Source organism: Miniopterus natalensis, chromosome 1, assembly GCF_054644295.1.
Source record: "Miniopterus natalensis isolate mMinNat1 chromosome 1, mMinNat1.hap1, whole genome shotgun sequence".
NCBI lineage: Eukaryota > Metazoa > Chordata > Mammalia > Chiroptera > Miniopteridae > Miniopterus > Miniopterus natalensis.
In genome coordinates this window covers 121,722,935-121,744,818 of record NC_142081.1, presented here as the reverse complement: position 1 = coordinate 121,744,818, position 21,884 = coordinate 121,722,935, and the positions used below count along the sequence as shown (strand labels likewise).

The window sequence follows — 21,884 nt, the reverse complement described above, 5'->3', positions numbered from 1 at the left end:
AAATAAAGAAAGTACTAGACACCAAATCGTTCACTACACATGTACACTAGAAAGTGCTGTGGAAATATTAGCATATTTACTTTTGTTTAAAGTCTCATAAACTTTCTACCTATTTTTTTTTATTAGCTAACACAGTTGTGTGACTTTAATTTTTTTGTCTATTTTATGGTACTATATTTGTAAAAGTTGAATGTATTTATTAGTTTACTAACTAAAATCATGTTTTATTTACAAATCCAATGATGAAAACTATAGTTATCTCAGACTTAATCTGCTAAACTTTTACAAATCCATTTCTTAGTTATTGTAAATTTGATTACAAGTGTGTTTGAATAAAAATAAACATTAACCTGAGAATAAGAAATCTTAGTACTTTCCTCAGTTAGGAGATATAAGACATATTATATACAATATATAAAGTCCTGTGTACCACAGTTGTAGGTATATATATATTATTTTTTATAAAGGAGAGTAAGATGAATTAAATTATACTGTTTCCTGTTTATGATCTTTGTATAATCAATTTTTACTCAAAGATTGAAAATGTGACCTAAGTAGATGTTGCTTTATTGTTTTAAGCTAAAAATTCAAAGTTAGTATGATAGAAAATTCATACTTTAGGCAGATGCTAGAATTATTTACGTATTTGTTTTCATGATATACACATTTTCTATTTTAGTTTCATAGTTACTGTTTTATATTTCAAAATAAGCAATTTTACATTTTTATTATTTTTTTCTGCTGGTAATTTAAACATTTTTAGATTTACTTGCTTTCCACTGTTTATATTAGGCTAAATATGTATGATGAATTGCAGGATATAGAATGGTACTAGCTAATAATTATGTAACCATTATTTTATGTCTATCATGTACATTTTTAGAAAATAAAACAAAGTAAACGTGTATTAGGCCATATGTTGGATGTGTGTAATTGATCAATTAATGTTTAAATTTCCAAGATAATGCCTTTATAGTTCCATAGGATTTTTTTGCATTAGTGATATTTTCGTCAGAGATTTACTTTTGTGTTTTCTTAGAACACATTGATACATGTATACATTCTTAATCTGGTTTTAACAAAATGTTAAAGGCAGTTTGTATGAGCTCAGTTACAGAACATTTTAACAGTGTTATGTGTTAAATATAGAAAAGCATACCATAGTGGTATTTTAAATGTTATGTGTTGTCAACACAACATTTTTTCTTAAGTAACTTATGAATATAGTGTCTAGATATTTTTAAAAATATCTTTGTTTTCAGTGTTTTAGAAAAGCAGTGATTTATCTTTCAACAGCATATATTCTAAAAAGTGGACTGTAATAGAAGCTATCTTTCCTTAAAATGGCCATCATGTGAGCCATAATGTTCATTGATAGTAAAATCAATAGAGCATTGATTCTAAGCTTAATCCTTGGAGACTGTTGTTTAGAGTGGCAGACATAGCCTAGTAAATATCTAGTTCTGTACATGTTCAGTGCATGAAGTTTTGCGATCTTGAATTGGGCTGTACACGGAGTACAATTTATGTGGGGTAGAAAATAGTAGCTGTTAAGAGAGACGTATTTCAACAATGATCGTGATAAAGTATTTGATATAAGATTCATAACTATGAGTCCTGCTGTGTTTTCTTTCAATACAGATCAAATTTAATACTTAGTAATGCTCTTAGGGTAATGGTCGCTACTTTCTTAGGTGTTCTTTATTAATAATAACAATTTTTACATGAAGTTACTTCATGGGAGAGGTTAGCTGAAAATAAGGATATTTATGGTCACCTTTTGTTCCCTCACCAAATCTGAAGTGGAATGTAGATTTATAATAAATTTAAGACTTAACATTCATTGGATTTCATTCAGTTGTTATAATCTTGCGTTATACCACGTGAAACCTTTTTGCCAATCCATTTCTAATTTAAAATGAATCCATTTTAACAAAGATAGATTTAAAAATAAATTTTTGAGGAAAGGAATGATAGCTTTTGATGAAGTCATATTATTATGTTTTGATATTCATGTTCAAGAATTGCTATAATATTGAATAAGGAGAATATTTAAACATTGAAATTTTTCTGGTCCAGCCACTACACAACCATATTTTAATCTGTAGACTGTTATACACTACACAGTTTGTCTTTTAAGAGTTTAGCACTAATTAATGTTCTTTGCTCTGAACATTAGTTATTCTGATATGCCATTATTAATAATAATTTAAGTTGATCTAAAAGTCAGGCTTTCTAGATTTGCTAATAAAATATATTTTGAATTTATAACCACTTCTTTTCTACTGAAAAAAAGAAGTCGCCTGTAATAAATCCTCTGCTTTATTTTTTTAGCATATCTCCAAGGTATCAATTTAATAACTATAAAAGTAGCTACTGCAGTTGTTGCATTTAAATTGATTTACATGTCAAGACTGGCAGTTTAGCAGCTGCGCTATTATTCTTAGATCGGTCAATTTACTTGAGAAAAACCTACTACTGAGTTCTACTGACCTGCCTGACAATATGGGCCCTATTTCTATTCCTGTAATTAGGCCTGCGACTAACTCAGAATATTTTTAATTAAAATATTTTGGTCAATGTGTTCCACCAAATTAGGCCTTTCAGTGAAGATTTAATTCTGGAAATAGTGTGATTAGAATATTTAATGAGTTGTGTTCCACAAAGATTAACAGGTTGTGTTTTGAACATACCTAGTGTTTGTGACCATTTTGAGTTTTACAATCATAAATGCTACTTCTGATTTTTAACCTTAAAAATATTTGCCCCAATAACTGTCTGACAGGTAAATTTAAATTTAATTGAAGTTTTACTCTAAAGAAAGAAGATTTAAAATGCATGTCTAGGAAAGTTTTTATGTTCTTCACTTCCAGCAAAGCCAAAAATGAGGAAATTGCCACTTAAATGTTTACAAATAAACAGTTTTATTGAGAAATCTGGCACAAACATAGGTTGTTTCCACCTGTCTTTCTAATTTGGCAATTTTTTTAATTCTCTAAAGTTATGTGAGCAATACAAAATTAAAAGATGCTCATTTTATAGGCTTTTACATCATTAAAAAGCTTTGATAAAATAATATATATGAATATTATATGAATATTTCAACCTTGAACCGTAGTACAAAGGTGGAAATAAAAGCATTGAGTAGAAAATTTACCCTGAATTTGATTCAGTAATGTGTAATTCATGGTAACAAATAGAGCTCTTATCTTGATTTTTTTTTTTTTTTTTTTTTTTCTCCATTGAGATCCTTCCTTTTGTTGCTGACTTCTGTGGTGGGGTCTTTACAGCAAACTGTGATAGAGGTAGACTATATGGCTCCTTTAGTTTAGATGTCATTCCAGAAGTTGCATCACTGGGGTGCTGTAAAAACACAAGATCTGGTATTTGCAGTAGATTACTGTGTACCCTTTTGAAAGTTGTCTGTGAGAGTACCTATAGACAGTGTTTGCAATTTATAGGCCGTTGTAATGCTGATAATTTACATAAATGTTATCTATTTGGAGAAATTGTTTTCTTTTTTCTCTTTTTAAATATGGGTACAAATAAAGTTTTTCATTTTTATTTCAAAATTTCCATGAAAAACTGTTACATTTGCTACTGTAGGTATGATGATATTCTGATCAATGGACTTCCAGATTGGCGACAGCCTGTATTCTACTACAGGCGGGTGAGAAAAATGAGCAATGCTGAGCTGGCGTTACTTCTGTTCATTATCCTCACAGTGGGTCATTATGCTGTAGTGTGGTCAATCTACCTGGAAAAACAACTGGTAAGTGTTGGTAATAAATCAAGTGATCCTAGCCTCCTTATTTTCATATGGAATTTCAAACACTTATTTTCAACTGATGAAAATTTCAGTGTTTTTACAAATACTTTTCATTCTAATAGTTTTGTGCTCAGTAGTTAGTGTTATGTTTCTAAGTCACAAAGAACCCAGGATATAAGAAGAAAATGTCCTTCTTTTAAAAAATGTGGCATTGAGTGTGTTATAAAATTTTGGGAAAGCCCCAATATTTACCTGAAAATTAGAAGGTAGAGCGTAGGGCCATGTTTTCTTAATTATCACCTTCCAAATAGAAATATTTTTAATGTAAAAATAATTTTAGAAATTTTTGTGTCACAGGCTCTGCTGTAAGCAATGTTTACTTTAAAAGTTTTAATTAAGACTCAAAATGAGTATAATTTTATGATTTCAGAGATCAGTTGGTTAAAAAGTTATTACATTTTTCTTAGTCTAATAAATGACATAGTTTATTCTGTGGATGTTTATATGCTAAAGATAGTCAAACACCCAGCACCTGTTTACGCATTCTTTTTGAAGTGACGTTATTAAAGTTGGATGAACAAGAAAAAGTAAGTTGAATTCTTTCTCTTAGGAAACTTTGACTGCTATGGAGATAGACATGACTGACAGTGCTAAACTTCATGTGTGTAAGGACTAGATACCATGACAACAGTTATTGTTAAAGATTGATGATTTTACTTAATCATGTTGGATCCTACATACATTTGCATAAATGTTCCTTTATAATATTTACCCTTCACAGTAGAGTCTTGATAACATTTGAAGAGTACATATTAATGATAACCTGTAACTGTAATTCTTTTCCACATTAAGGATGAACTGCTTAGTAGAAAAAAGAGAGAAAAGAAAAAAAAGACAGGCGGCAAGAGTGTGGATTTATCAAAACTTGGTGCTTCAGAAAAAAATGAAAGGTGGGAGCATATAAAAATATTTTATAATTTGAAACTGTTAAAAATATTCCTTTAATGTGATCCAGTTTCATATGTATGTCCATGCTAACATTTACATCTGTAGTAGGGTTATAAAAGACTAATAATGTGCCATATCAGTTTGTGGAACAAATTCTGATCTTAAGCAGAAGTGCTACAAGTTTTTTCTCCTTGTGAAGTGTTAATATATACTTAAGTAATTAAACCCCCAGATTTTTGTAGTTTAAAATTTGTATACTGAACTTGAGAAACAAAGTATTACTAGATGAGTCTATCGTTTAGTGTTTAGCTCGTGTGTGACAATATGTACAGAGGCAGTGATATGCAGTACACTCAGAAAGATACCACCATTTCTTCTATTGATTCATAAAAAGAAATAAAGAGTTTAAATAGTTCACACAGCAGGCCAGAACTGAATCAATGTGAGATGGAAATCAGAGACTATTTTGCCTGTCTTCTGTTCTGATGACATCAGTGACTAATGCTTCAGTGAACTGCAAATGACGTTAATTTTTATGTATTGGTTTGTTTATGCTACAGTCTTCGTATGTGCTTGTCAGCACTGGGGAACACTCTGATGATGTTTAGTCTTTTATAGCTGAAGTAATCATAAGATTTGAGAATTCATTTTGCAGAACTGATGAAAGTCTAGGTTGGAAAGAGATCTTTTGTTTCTTTATCTTTGTAACTTGATTAGGAGTCTCCTTTCCTAAAATCTTAGCTTTCTCTTACTTGCTATATATATTGCATTTGTAACTACTGTATTTCATGACAGAATAAGTTAGAATAAGTGATAACCATCATAAATATTTCATTGAAATTTTCTTTTTTTTTTGTTGAAAGAGCCATTCAAAACAGAAATCATGATCTTTATAAAAATATTTTGTCTCCCAACTTTCTCTCTATATTCTGTTTCTTTGCTTTTGTTTTCCCTTTAGATTACTGATGAAACCACAATGGCATGATTTGCTTCCATGCAAGCTGGGGATTTGGTTTTGCCTTACACTAAAAGCATTGCCTCATCTAATCCAGGTAAAATGTACCTCTTTCATATAATATTAGATGCTTTCATTTTAATTATTCATGAAGTAATTTATTCTCATGTCTGCTCTCTGAATGCTGATGTACAGTGGATGCTTCATAATACTGATTGAATAGTGGTTTTGTGTAAACCTAATTTAGAATGGTTCTAAAACAAATTTAGGTGTCTACTCCTATAACTCTTACGTTGCTTTTAGGACACCTTAGAATTCCAAGACGTTAGAAAAATGGGGGGGAAATGCTATCTTTAGAACAGATAAAAAGGCAATACAAATTTAATCAGTTGTTATTATTTAAGGCATATTCAGTAAAAAAGAACAGGACTCAAATAGCTTGTCACATTATTTTAATAGCATTTAAACATATAGTATAAGAAAAAACTACATGAGCATCTAATTATGCAAAAATATAGTTTTCCATTTTATTTGCAACTTCAAGTGGAGTGAAAATATTCTCTTATATTGGAAATCAAAGTTTCTGTACTAGTCTTGATCAAACATAGGATGTGGGTACATGTTATATTTATATGGCAATTTATTATGTTTTATAGTTAGCATACCAAATAACATTTTGTTAAGTTATTGCTTTGCTAATTTTAATTATCGCATCTGGTTAGAAAATCCCAAAACATGAATATAGTATTTGAAAGTATGTATAATAATTTTGTTGTGCAAATTTTGAGGTTCTTTGAGGTTGTAATTTTTGGAAGGAAATTTTTTATTTCAGAAAATAAACGTTTAGATAAATATAGAGAGCCAGTTAATTTTTACCCAGATTTACCCACATTATTTTTCATATATCAGAGCTGTTTTTCTTAATTGTTTAAGGCAACAAATTACTCTAACTTCTGCATTTTATTCTCCTTTATTGTCTCATAACAAAAATTTTGTATTTGAAGGGAAATGAACTAAAGATCACTAATGTGTTGGTTCCTAGCCTTTGAGAAATTATTGATCAGTTTTCCATCAAAATAGTTTTTCTTAATATTTATTGCTTATTGAATCATATATTTTGATTATAGTTAGTAGAGAAAATTGAAATATTTTGGTAATTTAAAAGCTTTTGGTTTTAACTTGTTTATCATATTGTTTATTTTAATAAAAATCCACAATTCTTATATGGGGTGTGTGTGTGTGTGTGTGTATAATTTAATAAGGGAGGGGGAAAGTATATTTGTCATACTGTTTTTTTTATGAGAAGATAAGACAGAAAAATGTTTTAGGACATTTTATATATATATATTTTTTTTTTTGAGTGATTATTTTTTTGCAAGCTTTAGAATCTGTGCAATAGGAAAGCCAAAGTGTAGATGAATTTAAAAGTATAGTCAAATGATACTGTAAATAAACTATCACATCAAATGCAGATCTGAAACACTTCTTTGTAATTTTAATCTAAGTCATTTGAAACACAGTTTTTTTGGTAAAATAAACATATTTCATGGTCAGCATTCAAGGTAATTTGCGAAAATAGAACCAGTATATTAAGATGGCTTAGATTTGCAAGTTATTATTTTAAATTATCTGTCTGTGGTATCTAGGCCTAACAGATTGTTTTGCGTCATCATAAATTTGTAGAAAACTTACAAAAATAAGAAATTTTACAAAAATGCTTTAGTCTCTTTAGAAACTCTGCTTTCTTAAACTGTTAGATCAGTTTGACTTTTACAGTTTTTACTTGGTGATACCTGTTGCCTTTCAGTTTTGAGATACAAAGCAATTGGTTTTCAAAACCTTTATAAACCTAATTTTTAAATTTTGGTCTAATTATTTCTTCCTCATAAATGCATTCCAAGAAGTAAAGATGAGACAGTTTTTCTTTTTTTAAAGTAAATACTAAATATTTTATTTCTGTTTTGACTACATAAGGTCAGTTTTTGTCATGCTCACTAACATAGCTTATGTTTTCATAAGCATCAGCAAAGCAGTACTGACTAGTTGCTGTTAGGATTAGATTTTTGTCTGCTTTTTTGTTTAGTCTGCTGTGACCCTTGTATTAATTTATCATGCTTAAAATTGTGTAATGTGAATGAATACATGTGCCTTATCTACAGCTTTGAAGTTTTTGGTTTTTCGTTGTTGTTTTAATCCTCACCTGAGGATATTTTTTCCATTGCTTTTCAGAGAGAGTGAAAAAAAGAGGGGGAGGGGAGAGAGAGAGAGAGAGAGAGAGAGAGAGAGAGAGAGAGAGAAACATCGATGTGAGAGACACATCGATTGGTTGCCTCCCACACAAGCCCCAGATGGGCAGGGAATTGAGCCTCCAACCGAGGTACGTGCCCTTGACTAGAATCGAACCCGAGGCCCTTCAGTCTGTGGGCTGACGCTCTTACCACTGAGCCAAACTAGCTAGGGCCACAACTTTGAAGTTATGTGGCAATTCTATGAGATCATCTTTTCTTCCTTTTTTTAATATATCTTTATTGATTTCAGAGAGAGGAAAGGAGGGGGATAGAGAGATAGAAACATCAGTGATGAGAGAGTCACTGATCGGCTGCAGCCCCCAACCTGGGCATGTGCCCTGACCGGGAATCAAATCCCGATCGCCTGGATCCTGGGTTGACGCTCAACCGCTGAGCCACGCCCGGCTGGGCTATGAGATCTTCTTAAATAAGATATTTATGGAATTTAGAAGAAGCCCTCTTTACCTGAAGCAATCTGGATTGCTAATTGGCACATGGTCAAGAGAGCCCTAAGTATAAAAAAATGATACACACAACTTTAAACACTGTAAGCATGTACTTTACATTTATTCACCACTTAGGTGATATAGGGCATTACTTTATTTTAAAATAGGAATCCTCTTTCTTGCAGAAACCATACCTATATAACCTTGGCTTCTTTAAGGACAAATTTTCACTTGATACCTTTAAAAAGTTAAATTAGACACTTGTGAGCAATGTAGTTGTATAATCCTTAGAGAGTTTTGAGTTCCTTCAGTCTTTCATAATTGATTTACATCTAGTTAACAGCATTATTAGCAACTCTTTTATTGAGCTTTCCAAAGCATCCACTTGGTTGTCATTAGAAACAACTCATTTTTTACTCACTTTTAATCTTTTTTTATGTAATTGAGTCCTATGATTACAATAACAAGTGTCACTGACACAAACTGGTTTAAGAGCTAATGCAACCAGCTCTTCTGGTTGTATGCATCCCTTGAATTTTATTTTATTAAAACTGAGCTGCAAATATTTTGTGTAAATATATGTATATAGCTATTGGATAAGAAGGAGGGTCCAAGCTAAAAGTGGACATTTGGAGACTGCCAGCAGATGGCCTTCACACTAGCAGAATCTCTCCCCAGATTTTGTCCTTATCATATCAACAGGTCTTCTTCACCTTTTTCCCTCCCATTCTTTCTCTAAATACCCATTCCTTTGTTACACTTAACATACACATGGTTATTGAGGAGGATTTGGAAAAGGGACAGTTCTGTTTCACCTTCTACTCCTAAATTCACTATTTTAGCATCTAAAATCTCTAAGAAACCTCATTGCGTGATTAGCTTACCTAAATTATTTTCTGTGGCCCTCCCCCAAAAAATTTACAAATGAGAATAGTTATATCAATATTTGATATGTCAAGCTTTTTCTGGTTATATATTTAGAAAAACAGTTTAGCTAGTTCAATAAAAAAGTATTAAACATCAGAACAAGATCCTATAAAGGGCTGTAGAGATGAATATGGCTTCTAGGACCCTACAGTGAGGTAAAGGTTATAGCACATTGAATTAAAATTATACAATATGATATATAAGCTTCACATATGTAGTATAAACCGACTTGTGTAAATGTTCAGACAAATAAAGACTGTCTCTATTTATGATGGCAAAGGAAAACTAAAAAGAGGAGCTAGCTCTGGCTGGTGTGGCTCAGTTTGTTTGGCGCTGTCCTATGTACCGAAAGGTTGCCAGTTTGATCCCCAGTCAGAGCATGTGCTGCCCGAGTTTCAGGGCTCCATCCTCAGTAGGGAGCATGCAGGAGGCAGCCAATCAATGTTTTGCTCTCACATTGATGTTTCTCTCTCTCCCTCTTCCTCTCTCTCTGAAAATCAGTTTTTAAAAATTATATTTTAAAAGTAAAAAGAGGAGCTGCATGAATTGTGCTTGAAAGATGACCAAGACCCTTGACAATGAAGTGCCCACCTTGTGTACTAAGTAGTGTACAAAAATAATTTCATAGATATAGTAATTCCCATACAATAAACCCTTGATTTTGCAGACCTAAATTTAACAGACTTCTGATTTAACAGACAAAAATTTCCTGTCCAAATGTCATGTGAAAATTAGCACTCTGTTAATTTTATTTTATTTATTCATTAAAATATCCCTATTGATTTTAGAGAGAGGAGGGGAGAAGGGGAGAGAGAGAGAAACATCAGTAATGAGAGAGATTGAGCCTGCCCTGACCAGGCACATGCCCTGACCAGGAATTGAACCTCGATCTCTTGGATCATAGGTGATGCTCAACCACTGAGCCACGCCAACTGGGCAACACTCTGTTCATTTTAAAATGCTTTTAACCAAGATTTGCTTATAATTAAATTAACAGGTTATTTTTGTGTTATTAATTCACTGTTATTTTTAACAAATTATAGCGAATAGGCCATATGTTGGAAAAAACACTGTAGTAATTTCACCACCATAAATAAATATTACATATCTACAGTTATAGTCTACATACTTAAATCCAAGAGTCACTGCTTATAAACAATGTTTGGCGATTAACTAGCACATGATCACACCACATCAAGTGCAGTAATTGGTTCTTTTGTGGCATGGCTTGACTTTCTGCAGCAATTTTAACCAGGCTGGCCTGATGTTCTGACAGTGTGCACTAAGCCACACCCCAGCCATGTGCTTTGTTTACTCATGGTGACCGGTAAATGCATACATTTACTAGACCTATTCAGTATAAATTTAAAATTACAGTAATACATATAGAAAGCTTTTCTGTAAAATTAAATTTTTCATACATAATTTTAATTACACAAACATGTGTACATAAATAAAAACAGGTAAACTAATTTGTCGAGTTTTTAACATAAGCATTGGGAAAACCTACTTTATTATGTAATGGCCTTTCAGCTTTAACAGATACCCCCTTGCCTAAATCAGTCTGTTATATTGAGGTTTTACTGGACTGTGTTAAGAATGAAAGAGACCTAAGGAAGATACTGTACAATTCCATTTAAAAAAAGATGATACACAGCCAGCTACTATCATCTAAGACTACTTCCTAGGTCTTCAGACTCTGTATATAGCCATTTAGGAATTTATGCTCTAATAGTTAAATCCGATAACGACGAATCTGTGAAGGACAGTTTGACATAATAAAGTTTGTTGATCAGACAGCAAATTATTTCCATCACACACATCTATGAAAGAGATGTATATATTGTTGGGAGTAAGAAGGGTTAGAGTACATAGTGGGCGGAATTTTACTCAAAGTGGTTCTGTGATCAGACTGGGTAGAGGTAAAAGTATACCTTTGATAGTCCCCTGCTTTTTGAGAAGGTTCTTATTACCTCCAGCACTGGGTTTGTTCCTTTCCTTTGCTCTGAAAAAGACATTGGAAGAGACAAGTGCTGGCAAGGATGTGGAGAAAAGGGAACACGTATTACACTGCTGGTGGGAATGCAGACTCGTGCAGCCACTATGGAGTTTCCTCAAAAAGTTAAAAAAATTGACCTGCCATTTGACCCAGTGATCCCACTTCTAGGAATATATGCTAAGAAACCCGAAACACCAGTCAGAAAGAATATATGCACCCCTCTGTTCATAGCAGCACAATTTACAATAGCTAAGATGTGGAAACAGCCCAAGTGCCCATCAGTAGATAAGTGGACAAAAAAGCTGTGTGACATTCACACCATGGAATACTATGCAGCTGTTAAAAAGAAGGATCTCTTACCCTACAAGACAGCATGGAGAGACCTGGAGAGTATTATGCTAAGCTAAACAAGCCAGTCAAAGACAAGTATCACATGATCTCACTTATATGTGTAATATAATGAACAAAATAAACTGATTAACAAAATAGGTCCAGAGATGTAGAAGCATGGAACAGACTGAGGGATCTCAGAGGGAAGATAGGGGTGGGAGACTGGGTGGGGAGAGATTAACCAAGAACTTACATGCATATATGCATAACCCATGGACATAGACAATAGTGTGGAGAAGGCCTGGGGGTGGGGTGGATGCAGGGTAGAGAGGATCAGTGGGGGGGGGGGGGGGAATGGCACATCTGTAATACTTTCAACAATAAAGATAAATTTATAAAAAAATAAAAAATATATTGGAAGAATAATAAGGATTGGTAGATTAGAAGAATGAGGACAAAGAACTAAAAACTTATACTTGACACATGTAAAATATTTGATAATGTTAAATTAATATCAAACATTTCCCAGATTGGAAAACATCTAAGGAAAAGATGTACAGATGATATTATATAACAAAATCTATGCCCCATATCATTCATGTACCCTCATGCAGAAAAGTCAAAAGTCAAATGAGAAACCAAAAAAAAAAGAATGTGGAGAGTGTTTATAAATTGATAAATAGACAGGAAAAGTTAGTGTGTGCACAGAGTGATGAGAGAACATTACAGAGGAGTAAGATACATGACTCTATGCAGAGGAGCGGGGAAACTTGAAGAAATGTGTTTAGATCGCTAAGCAAGCAGAATAATCAACAGAAGACATGGAATATGAATTAGAATGTAACAAGGAACTTGGACTATATAAAGAGCAGCCTTGTATGTTTTGGGGCTACAATTTAATTTCAACATTAAAAGTATAGCCCGAATGACACTTCCATGTCTTACCAGTCTGTTCCTGTTTTCCTGGTAGTTTTGAAGGGCATTCCATTCTCTTGGGACCTGACTAAAACAGTCTTTTATATTGGCTGTATTCAGCCTATAACCTGAAAATTTCTCCTAACTTCTAAACTGCCCTTCTTGGGTATTTTAAAATTGATCATATATATTCTGAAACATAGTCATAGCCATGAAGGTAACAAACAATGATGAAATAAAACCAATGCTATGTGCTTATGTTCAACTTAACTCATAACTTGGTTTATTTTTTTCATTGCCTGTTTGAGTTGGAGCCTCATATATTAGGGGTCATTATAATTTAGATTGTTAATACCATCAATTTCTAAATACAAAATCAGTTAAGTGCCCAATATCCCACGTGATTACCAGTCTAAATCATAGTTTGTTCATAGTTCTCTCCATTTTCAAGATGACACAGCTCTTAAGTATTCAAATTATTTGCTTGGTAGTTTGTCTCTCTGGGAATTCACCATTCAAGTTTCTCTCTACCTGCTTTGTTACATTTTTCAGTAACATAATTTATAAAATATAAAACTCGTTTAGGTGTTCATTACCTAAAGTTGGAAATTTTTCCCATTGTTAAGTCCCAGTCCCATCTTTTCTTAATACCAAGCTAATCTTACAGGAACATAGTTAAACTAAAAATCATTGCAGGAAATTTCTGGCGTGCGTAGCCTTACCCCCATCAGGATTTATAGGTTACCTAGGAGCTGTATCTGAGAAAATAGAGGAATCTTCTTGGTTAGTGCTGTGGCTTTTACCTTAAAAAGTAAAAGTTGCCTAAGAGTAAAGGGAATACTGTATTTAAGAGGCATCCTCCCTCCCCTTCCATTCTGCCATGGAAACAAATGTAGAGAAGCCTGGAGGTCACCCTCTCTACTGTCAGGGCCTTTTCTTTCTAGCCCCTTTGCTTCTGCTTGCTGGGACTCTGTTAGAAACCAAATAAACAGAACATTCACAGCTAATTAGCAGGGGAAAGGGCTTCTAAAAGGCCTGGAGGCATTTGTAGCTAGCTGAGTTGCCTGCCCTTCTACTCAGTTAAACACATATTTTCCAAGGGATGAGGAAGCTTTTAGTATTCTAAAAACTTTTTTTTTAAACTCTGCAGGCAGACATACTTTATGTAGGAAATATGCGAACAAATGAAAAAGGAGGAAAAAGCCCATCTGAATTGTTATAATTCTGAAATTCTGCTACAGATAGACAAAGGGATACAGGAAAATTAAAAAGACCTCACAACATTAAGACAAAGATTTCATTCCTTCTACCCTCTGCAACAAGAGCAGAAGATGCAATTACTCAGAGGCCCAAGGACAGAACATAAAGTAGTTTTATAGGTTATTACTAAATATTAAAAATAAAAACACATACAAAATGTTAGGTAGGGTGTTAGATATATAGTCTCATCAACTCCATATTTTATAGATGAAAAGTACTTATGACTCAGATTGGTGAGGCAATTTGCTCAAAGTGACAGAACTAGTTAATGGTAGAAATTACAGAAAGTATTAAAATATAAGAAATAAAAGCTAAGAAAAAATATATTTTCCCACCAGCAGGGTAACTAGCTTTATAGTGAGTGAGTAAGCTGTCTAGTCATAAACTCCCTACTATCATAGTATTCAAGCTGGTTGTAATTATTATACAAGTTGTAGAAGGATTCTTACTTTGAATTGGTGCTGAACAGATGACTAATACAGTCTCTTGTCTCTTAGCCCAAATGGAAAATACAGGTTTTAGGCCTTGCATCTCCTTGAATTCTACTGACTCTGGCAGAGGAAAGCATAGCTTCTGGTTTTCTCTTTTATTTTTATTTTATTCTTGCCAATTCAGTGTTGCTGTAGTTCTATATAAAAATTTGGACTCTTATTCTGAGTATACAATTTTAAAGTTTACCTCTATTCTTCATTGTAATTTTATTACATGTTATATGTAATTCTGAGATTACAGTATAAGTGAATGGGAGAACAAAATTTCATACAGAGCAAATGACTTTTATGGGCAAGTTTTGAGAACTGTGCTTCAGTGATATTTTCCTGTGTTGAAGGTTATATGTAAGCGTTAAACAGAAGAGATGTATGCTGTCAAACAGTCAAAAAAAAAAAAAAAAAAAGAAAGAAATGGAGCATCCTCTATCTCTTTTGCAGCTACCTCCCCTCAGAGCTCTTCCATGTTTCTCATTCCCGTTAGGACAAGTGGTAGTATTTCCCTTCCCCTACCACTCTAGATCAACCCTATTCTTCCTGAGTTTCCCTTGCGTTGTTTAGTATTTTGAAGTTTAAATGGAGAAGAAAAGTAAGCCAAAAAATGACAAGCAATGCCAGCTCAGCATGTTATTTTGTCACTTAAATGAACTATGTCAGTAATGCTAAAAGAAAAACTTGTGACGCAGATATCCTCCATCTCACAGCTCACTAACCTGGGAAATGTTACATCCTCGAGGCTTAAATTGTCATCATCATCATGAATTCTTTCCTGATCGGGCCAACTGAAAACTTCTATTGCACATTCTCTGTACTAACTTCATAACGTTTACTATTTGTCTTATAATCAGGATAGACTGATAGATTATGGCAAGGTAGAGATCATCTTGGAATTTCAGTGGCTTAAAATGTTTTTCTAGTTTATGCCACCTAATCTATCACTGATTGGTAAGAAAGGGGGCTTTGTGTTCTAACTGACCATTAAGGGACTGACACAACAGTGATGTCTTAATCATCTTCTAGCCGTACCCATCTGCAATACGTGGCCCCCGTGCTCACTATGGCAAGAGTAGAGAGCTGGAGGATTGCACAAGCTTTTCAGTGCTTTTATTTGAAATGACACATGATATTTCCGTCCACAGCCCATCCAGAACTAGTCCCATGACCCCACCTAATCTCAAGAGGACAAGAAATGTGGGGAAACAGATAGAATGTTGGGTGAGCACCACTCTCTCTTCCAATAATTCATTCAATAGATATTTATTGAGTACTTACTATGTGCTAGGTACTCTTCTAGGCCCTGGAAATTATTTTATTTTATTTTGAAGGTAAAAATTCCTATTCTCATGTAGTTTATATTCCATATTTTGGTTAATACTCCTAGTTATTTTTACATACATTTTAAGGACAATTGCTTGTCTTATTATGTAATCTCCAACAAGCACAACACATAAAATAGTGGTTCAATAAATAAGTATAAATAAATATAACTGTTTAATGTCTTCTTGTGTAGGAGCCCATGCTCTACAATTACATAAAAAGAATACCCATAACATAGTAAGTTCTTTAAGTTAGCCATAGTTCGGATAAAGTCAGTCCCCTGCTTGTCTATGCAGACAGGCTTTGAGCCATTCAAGACATTTTGTTAAGTGTTAAGAGAGTTGCATCTAGAATAAAAAACTTTTGCTCATGTTTCATCCATAAGGATTACAGGCTCCGTAAGGATAGGAACTCTTTCTGTTTGGAGCAATGTAAACTTCATAGTTTAAATACAATGTTATGGAGATAAACCTAGGCAGTTTAGAGCCCTGATTGATTAAAGGAAGCATTCATTCATTGAATATTTATTAAGTTTCTAATATGTGCCAAACAGTGTCTACAAAGATGGATAACAAGTGTATATACGCAAGAAATCTACAGGTGGGGCAAAAGTAGGTTTACAGTTGTGAGTATACAGAACACAGTTTATTCTTTTGTTATTATTTATTAATTATTGTATTATTTCCATATTATGAACTATAAGCCTACTTTTGTCCCACCCTATATAATTTCCTGTGTAGGTAAGCTTGGGTTTATTCTGGACTCAAAATGGTCCTTTGTGTTTGTTTTCTGTACTTCACAATTATATTCTCATAATTAGCCCCTCCTGAAGAATGGATGGGAAAAGTGTTGAAAACAGCTTCTCTTATTTAACCCCTTTTGATTACATGAGTTCCCCCTAGAATATAACTTAAAGAATAGCCACCTGGTCTTTTCTTGAATATTACCTCCTAAGGCAGTCTATTTCATTTTCAGAGAACTTGAATTATCAGAAAGTTCTTCTTTACCCCAAATCAAAATGTTCATCTCTGGAACCATATATAGTAATTAATTCTTTCCTGTAATAACCCTAAAGATAGTCTATGATAGTAATTAGGCTATCCCTAATGCACTCTTCTCCGGTCCCTTTAAATATAGTTTCAAGCTGCCTCACCATTTATTCACTTTCCTATTAAAGTCTTCCAGTTTGTCAGTGTATCTTAAAGTGTGGTAGACCAAACTATACACAGAGGTAGTTGGGGCAATGTAGAGTTTGCTGAGTGCAGTAGAATTGTTTGAGATCATAGGTTTATTAAAGAAGCAATGCTTCCTGGAATGGACATATTGTAATTACAATTTAAAAATACAAATAACATATGAAGGAAAGAAAAGGCATGAGGAACATTTAAATAAATGCTTACAAATGGAACAAAAGGAAGAGTTTTTTGCCTACAACCACAGTGAGTGAGACTAGGGAATATATTAAAACTTCTGGAATTAGTTGGAGTAGGTTAAGATGGCTGGGTACATTACAGTCCTCAGATAAGTGTGATTTTGGATCTAATGGGCATTTCAAAGAGGAATTTTTAGTGGAATTCTGCACTGTATGTAGCAGGAAGAAGAAACACTAGCAAAGAAATATTCAAATTTGTTAGGACCACTAGGAAAAGATTACTATTAGCCAGTAAAAGGTTTTTGCATTGATGTAAAGAGGATGCAAGTAAAGTCACGTAAGCAAGAAGGTACAGGATTCTGCGGGAGTTTTGATATAATATGAAGCAGAAAAAAACACCCTTGTGGTGGAGAATAAGGTTCTTGGCAAAATGATGAAGTGATAATAACAGTAGCTAACACCTTTAAGGTCTAACTGTCTGCAAGATGTTATTCAAAGTATTTGCCATATGTTAGTACATGTAATCATTACAAAAGCTCTATGAGTTACATATTTTTATTATACCCATTTTATGGATTAGAAAACTTACCCACAGAGAAGTGAAGTAATTTGCTAAATGTCACATAGCTAGTAAAATGCAAAGCTGAGATTTTTTTAATGTATTAGGGTGACATTGGTAAATGAAATATATAGGTTTCAAATGTACAGTTCTATAATACATCATCTGTATATTGTGTGTTCACCACCCAAAGTCAAGTCTCCTTCCATCACTGTCTATTCCAGCTTTACCCTGGTCTACCTCTCCACACCATTTCCCTCTGGTAATCACTATACTGTTCTTTGTTGTCTATGACGTGGATTTTGTGTGTTTGTTTGTTTGTGTGTTTGTTTTTTGCTTAATCCCTTCGCATTTTTCACCCAGCACCCCAACCACCTTCCCCTGTGACAACTGACAGTCTGTTCTCTGTATCTATGAATATGTTTCTTTTTTGCTTGTTAGTTTATTTTGTTCATTAGATTCCACATATAAGTGAAATCATATGACACTTATCTTTCTCTGACTGGCTTATTTCACTTAGCATAATACTCTCCAGATTCATCCATGCTGTGGCAAAGGGTAAAATTTCCTTTTTTATGGCCGAGTTGTATTCCACTGTATAAATGTACTACAGCTTTTTTATCTACTCAGCTACTGATGGACACTTGGGCTGCTTCCAAATATTCGCTATTGTATATAACACTGCAGTGAAATAGGCATTCATATATTTTTTCAAATTACTGTTTCAGGTTTATTTGGATATATTCCCAGAAGTGGAATCGCTGGGTCATAAGGCAGTTTCATTTTTAATTTTTTGAGGTAACTACATAATGCTTTCCACAGTGGCTGCACCAGTCTGCTTCCCAGCAACAGTACACGAGGGTTCCCTTTTCTCCACATCCTCGCCAATACTTGTTTGTTGATTTATTGATGATAGCCATTCTGACAGGTGTGAGGTGATATCACATTGTGGGTTTAATTTTCATTGCTTTGATGATTAGTGATGTTGAGCATTTTTGCATATACCTATTGGCCATCTGTATGTCCTCTTTGGAGAAGTGTCTATTCATATCCTTTGCCCATTTCTTAATTGGATTGTTTGGTTTTTTGTTGTTCTTGAGTTGTATAACTTCTTTACAAATTTTGGGTATTAACCCCTTATCAGATGTATCATTGGCGAATACATTCTTCCATTGAGTGAGTTGTCTTCATTTTGTTGATGGTTTCATTTCTGTGCAGAAACTTTTTAGTATAGTTTGATATAGTCCCATTTAATTTTCTTTTGTTTCCCTTGCATGAGGTGATATATCAGAAAAAATACTGCTATGAGAAATGTCTGATATTTTATTGACTGTCTTCTAGGATTTTTATGGTTTTGAGTCTAACATTTATGTCTTTAATGTATTTTGTGTTTATTCTTGTGTATGGTGTAAAAAGGTGGTCTAGTTTCTTTTCTTTTTTTTTTTTTGCATGTATCCAGTTTTCTCAACACAACACCACTTGTTGAATAGACTACCCCATTGTACCTTTTTGCCACCTTTGTGAAATATTAATTGGCCATATAGGCATGGGTTTATTTCTGAACTCTGTTCTTTTCCATTGATCTATATGTCTCTTTTTATGCCAGTACCATACTGTTTTGATTACTGTGGTCTTGTAGTATAGTTGATATGAGGTAATGTGATTCCTCCAACTTTGTTCCTCTTTCTCAAGATTGCTGTGGCTATTTGGGGTCTTTTGTGGTGCCATATAAATTTTTGGAATATTTGTGCTAGTTCTGTGAAATCTGCCATTGGTATCTTGATAGGAATTACGTTAAATTTCTAGATTGCTTTGGGTAGTATGGGCATTATTTGTTTTGTTTTGTTTTTATCCTCACCTGAGGATATTTTTTCCATTGCTTTTCAGAGAGAGTAAAAGGGAATAGAGGGAAACATCAGTGTGAGAGAGACATATTGATTGGTTGCCTCCCTCATGCGGCCTGACTAGGGCCAGGGAATGAGCCTGCAACCAAGATACGTGCCTTTGGTCGGAATCGAACCCCTCAGTCTGCAGGCTGATGCTGTAACCACTGAGCCAAACCAGCCAGGGCAGACATTTTAATTATGTTAACTCTTCCTATCCATGTACACAGTATATGCTTCCACTTATTTGTATCTTCTTCAGTTTATTTTTTCAGCGTCTTATAAATTTCTGAGTACAGGTCTTTCCTCCTTTTGTTAAATTTATCCTTATGTATTTTTAAATTTTATTTTGAGAATACACTTATTAAAGCTGGGGAGAATGAAACAAGGAAGGGCTTAGGATAGAAGAAGCAACAGGAGAGTGGGGCTGCTTTGGCTCTCTAGAAACTTAATAGAAAAGAAGTGAGCCAAGACGGGGCTGCTTTCAGCTCACTGGAGAGTTAGAGAAAGGGTGGCCTAGAGGACAGGTTCAGAGGGTTAGCTGAGATGAGCCACTGCTGCCCTTTGCTCACCTGGTTGCACGTCTTGTGGGGTCTCTTAGAGTTTAGGAGCTGCATACCTCTGGGGGGAAAATAGGAGGAAGGGAAAGGCATGGGCATACTTGTGGGAGGGGAACTGTTCCTTTTTTTTTTTTAATGCAATTGTAATGGGATTGTTTTCTTAGTTTTTCATTCTCGTAGTTCATTATTGGTGTATAAAAATGTTACTGATTTCTGGATATTTATTTTGTATCCTGCTACTTTACTAAATTCACTTACCAGTTTTTGTAGTTTTTTGGTGGAATCTTTAGTTTTCGAATAAGAGTGGTGAAAATGGACATCCCTGTCTTGTTCTCAGTTTTAAAAGAAACACTTGTAATTTTTGCCCATTGAGTATGATGTTGGCTTTGGGTTTGTGATATATGGCCTTTATTATGTTCAGGTATTCTCCCTCTATTACCGCTTTGCTGAGAGTTTTTATTACAAATGGGTGCTGGATTTTATCAAATGCTTTTTCTAAGTCTATTGATATGATTATGTGGTTTTTACTCTTCATTTTGTTTTTGTGGTGTTTGACATTTATTAAATTGCAGATATTGTGTCAACCTTGTATTCTCAATAAATCCCACTTGACTATGGTGTATGATCTTTTTAATGTATTACTGGATCCAGTTTGCTAATATATTGTTGAGGATATTAGCATCTTTGTTTATCAAGGATATTGGCCTATAATTTTTTTTCTTTGTTGTGTCTTTATCTGGCTTGGAATTAGGATAAAGCTAGTCTCATAAAATGAGCTTGGTAATCCTCCTCTTAAATTTTTTAGAATAGTTTGAGGATAAGTGTTAGTTCTTTTTTGTTTGTTTTTGTTTTTTTCTTTTTTATGTTAATCCTCACCTGAGGATATTTTTTTCATTGATTTTTACAGAGAGTAAAAGGGAGAGATGGAGGAGGAGATAGGGAGAGAGAAACATCAATGTGAGAGAGACACATCAATTGGTTGCCTCCCGAATATGTCTTAACCAACCGGCACCGGGAATCAAACCTGCAACCCAGGCACATGCCCTTGACTGGAATCAAACCTCCAACCCTTTCATGTGTAGGCCGATGCTCTGACCACTGAGACACACTGGCCAGGGTAGTGTTAGTTACTTTTTGAATGTTTGGTAAAATTCACCTGTAAAGCCATCTGGTCTAGGACTTTTGTTTTTTGGAACATTTTTTTTTTTTAGCACTCCTTCAATTCACTTGTTGTAGTCTTTCTATCCAGGTTTTCTGATTCTTCCCAATTCAGTTTTGGAAGGTAGTATGTTTCTAGGAATCTTTCCATTTCTTCCATATTCTCTAATTTCTTGGCATATAATTGTTTGTAATATTTTCTTACAATCCTTTGTATTTCTTTGGTGTCAGTTGTTACTTCTCCTCTTTCATTTCTGATTTTATTTATTTTAGATCTTTCATGAGGAGGAGGCACCAGTCATGTTCATAGGAATGTGGGGAAAATGACCCCCACCCCTGTGCCTCACAACTCAGTCACTGACACTCCCCGAGTCTTGCCCATACCACTATACCCTGACCCAGGCACCTGATTTCTTAGCTGGGTGCAAGCTCCATAGGGTGGTGTGAGAGGGAGTCCAGAGAGCGGGACTATTCTATACCCCCAGGATGATGTGGTAGGCAGGGGAGTGCTCCACTCAAAAGAGATGGTGACTGCAGTGTGGGAAATTAACTCAGCACAGTGATCCTTATGGCTGTCCCTTCAGCTCTCGCCCTATAGCTACAAACCCCAGTCACTCCTCAGGCAATTCTAATCTATTCCTCCCTTCCTCCTCCAGAGCTCAGGGTGAGTGGCTACAAACGAGATTTTTGTGTGTGGGCCCTTTAAGAGG

The 21,884-nt window shown here is 34.2% G+C and overlaps 1 protein-coding gene across 1 annotated transcript in view; it reads left to right on the top strand.

Annotated features, from left to right (window-relative positions):
• The window catches only part of DNAJC1 (DnaJ heat shock protein family (Hsp40) member C1), a 195,556-nt gene that overhangs the window by 58,710 nt on the left and 114,962 nt on the right, over positions 1-21,884 (top strand). The window contains exons 4-6 of the mRNA XM_087825451.1: positions 3,607-3,772; positions 4,622-4,719; positions 5,676-5,769. Of these exons, the coding sequence (XP_087681577.1) occupies positions 3,607-3,772; positions 4,622-4,719; positions 5,676-5,769 (358 nt within the window). The remainder of the gene's footprint in view (positions 1-3,606; positions 3,773-4,621; positions 4,720-5,675; positions 5,770-21,884) is intronic.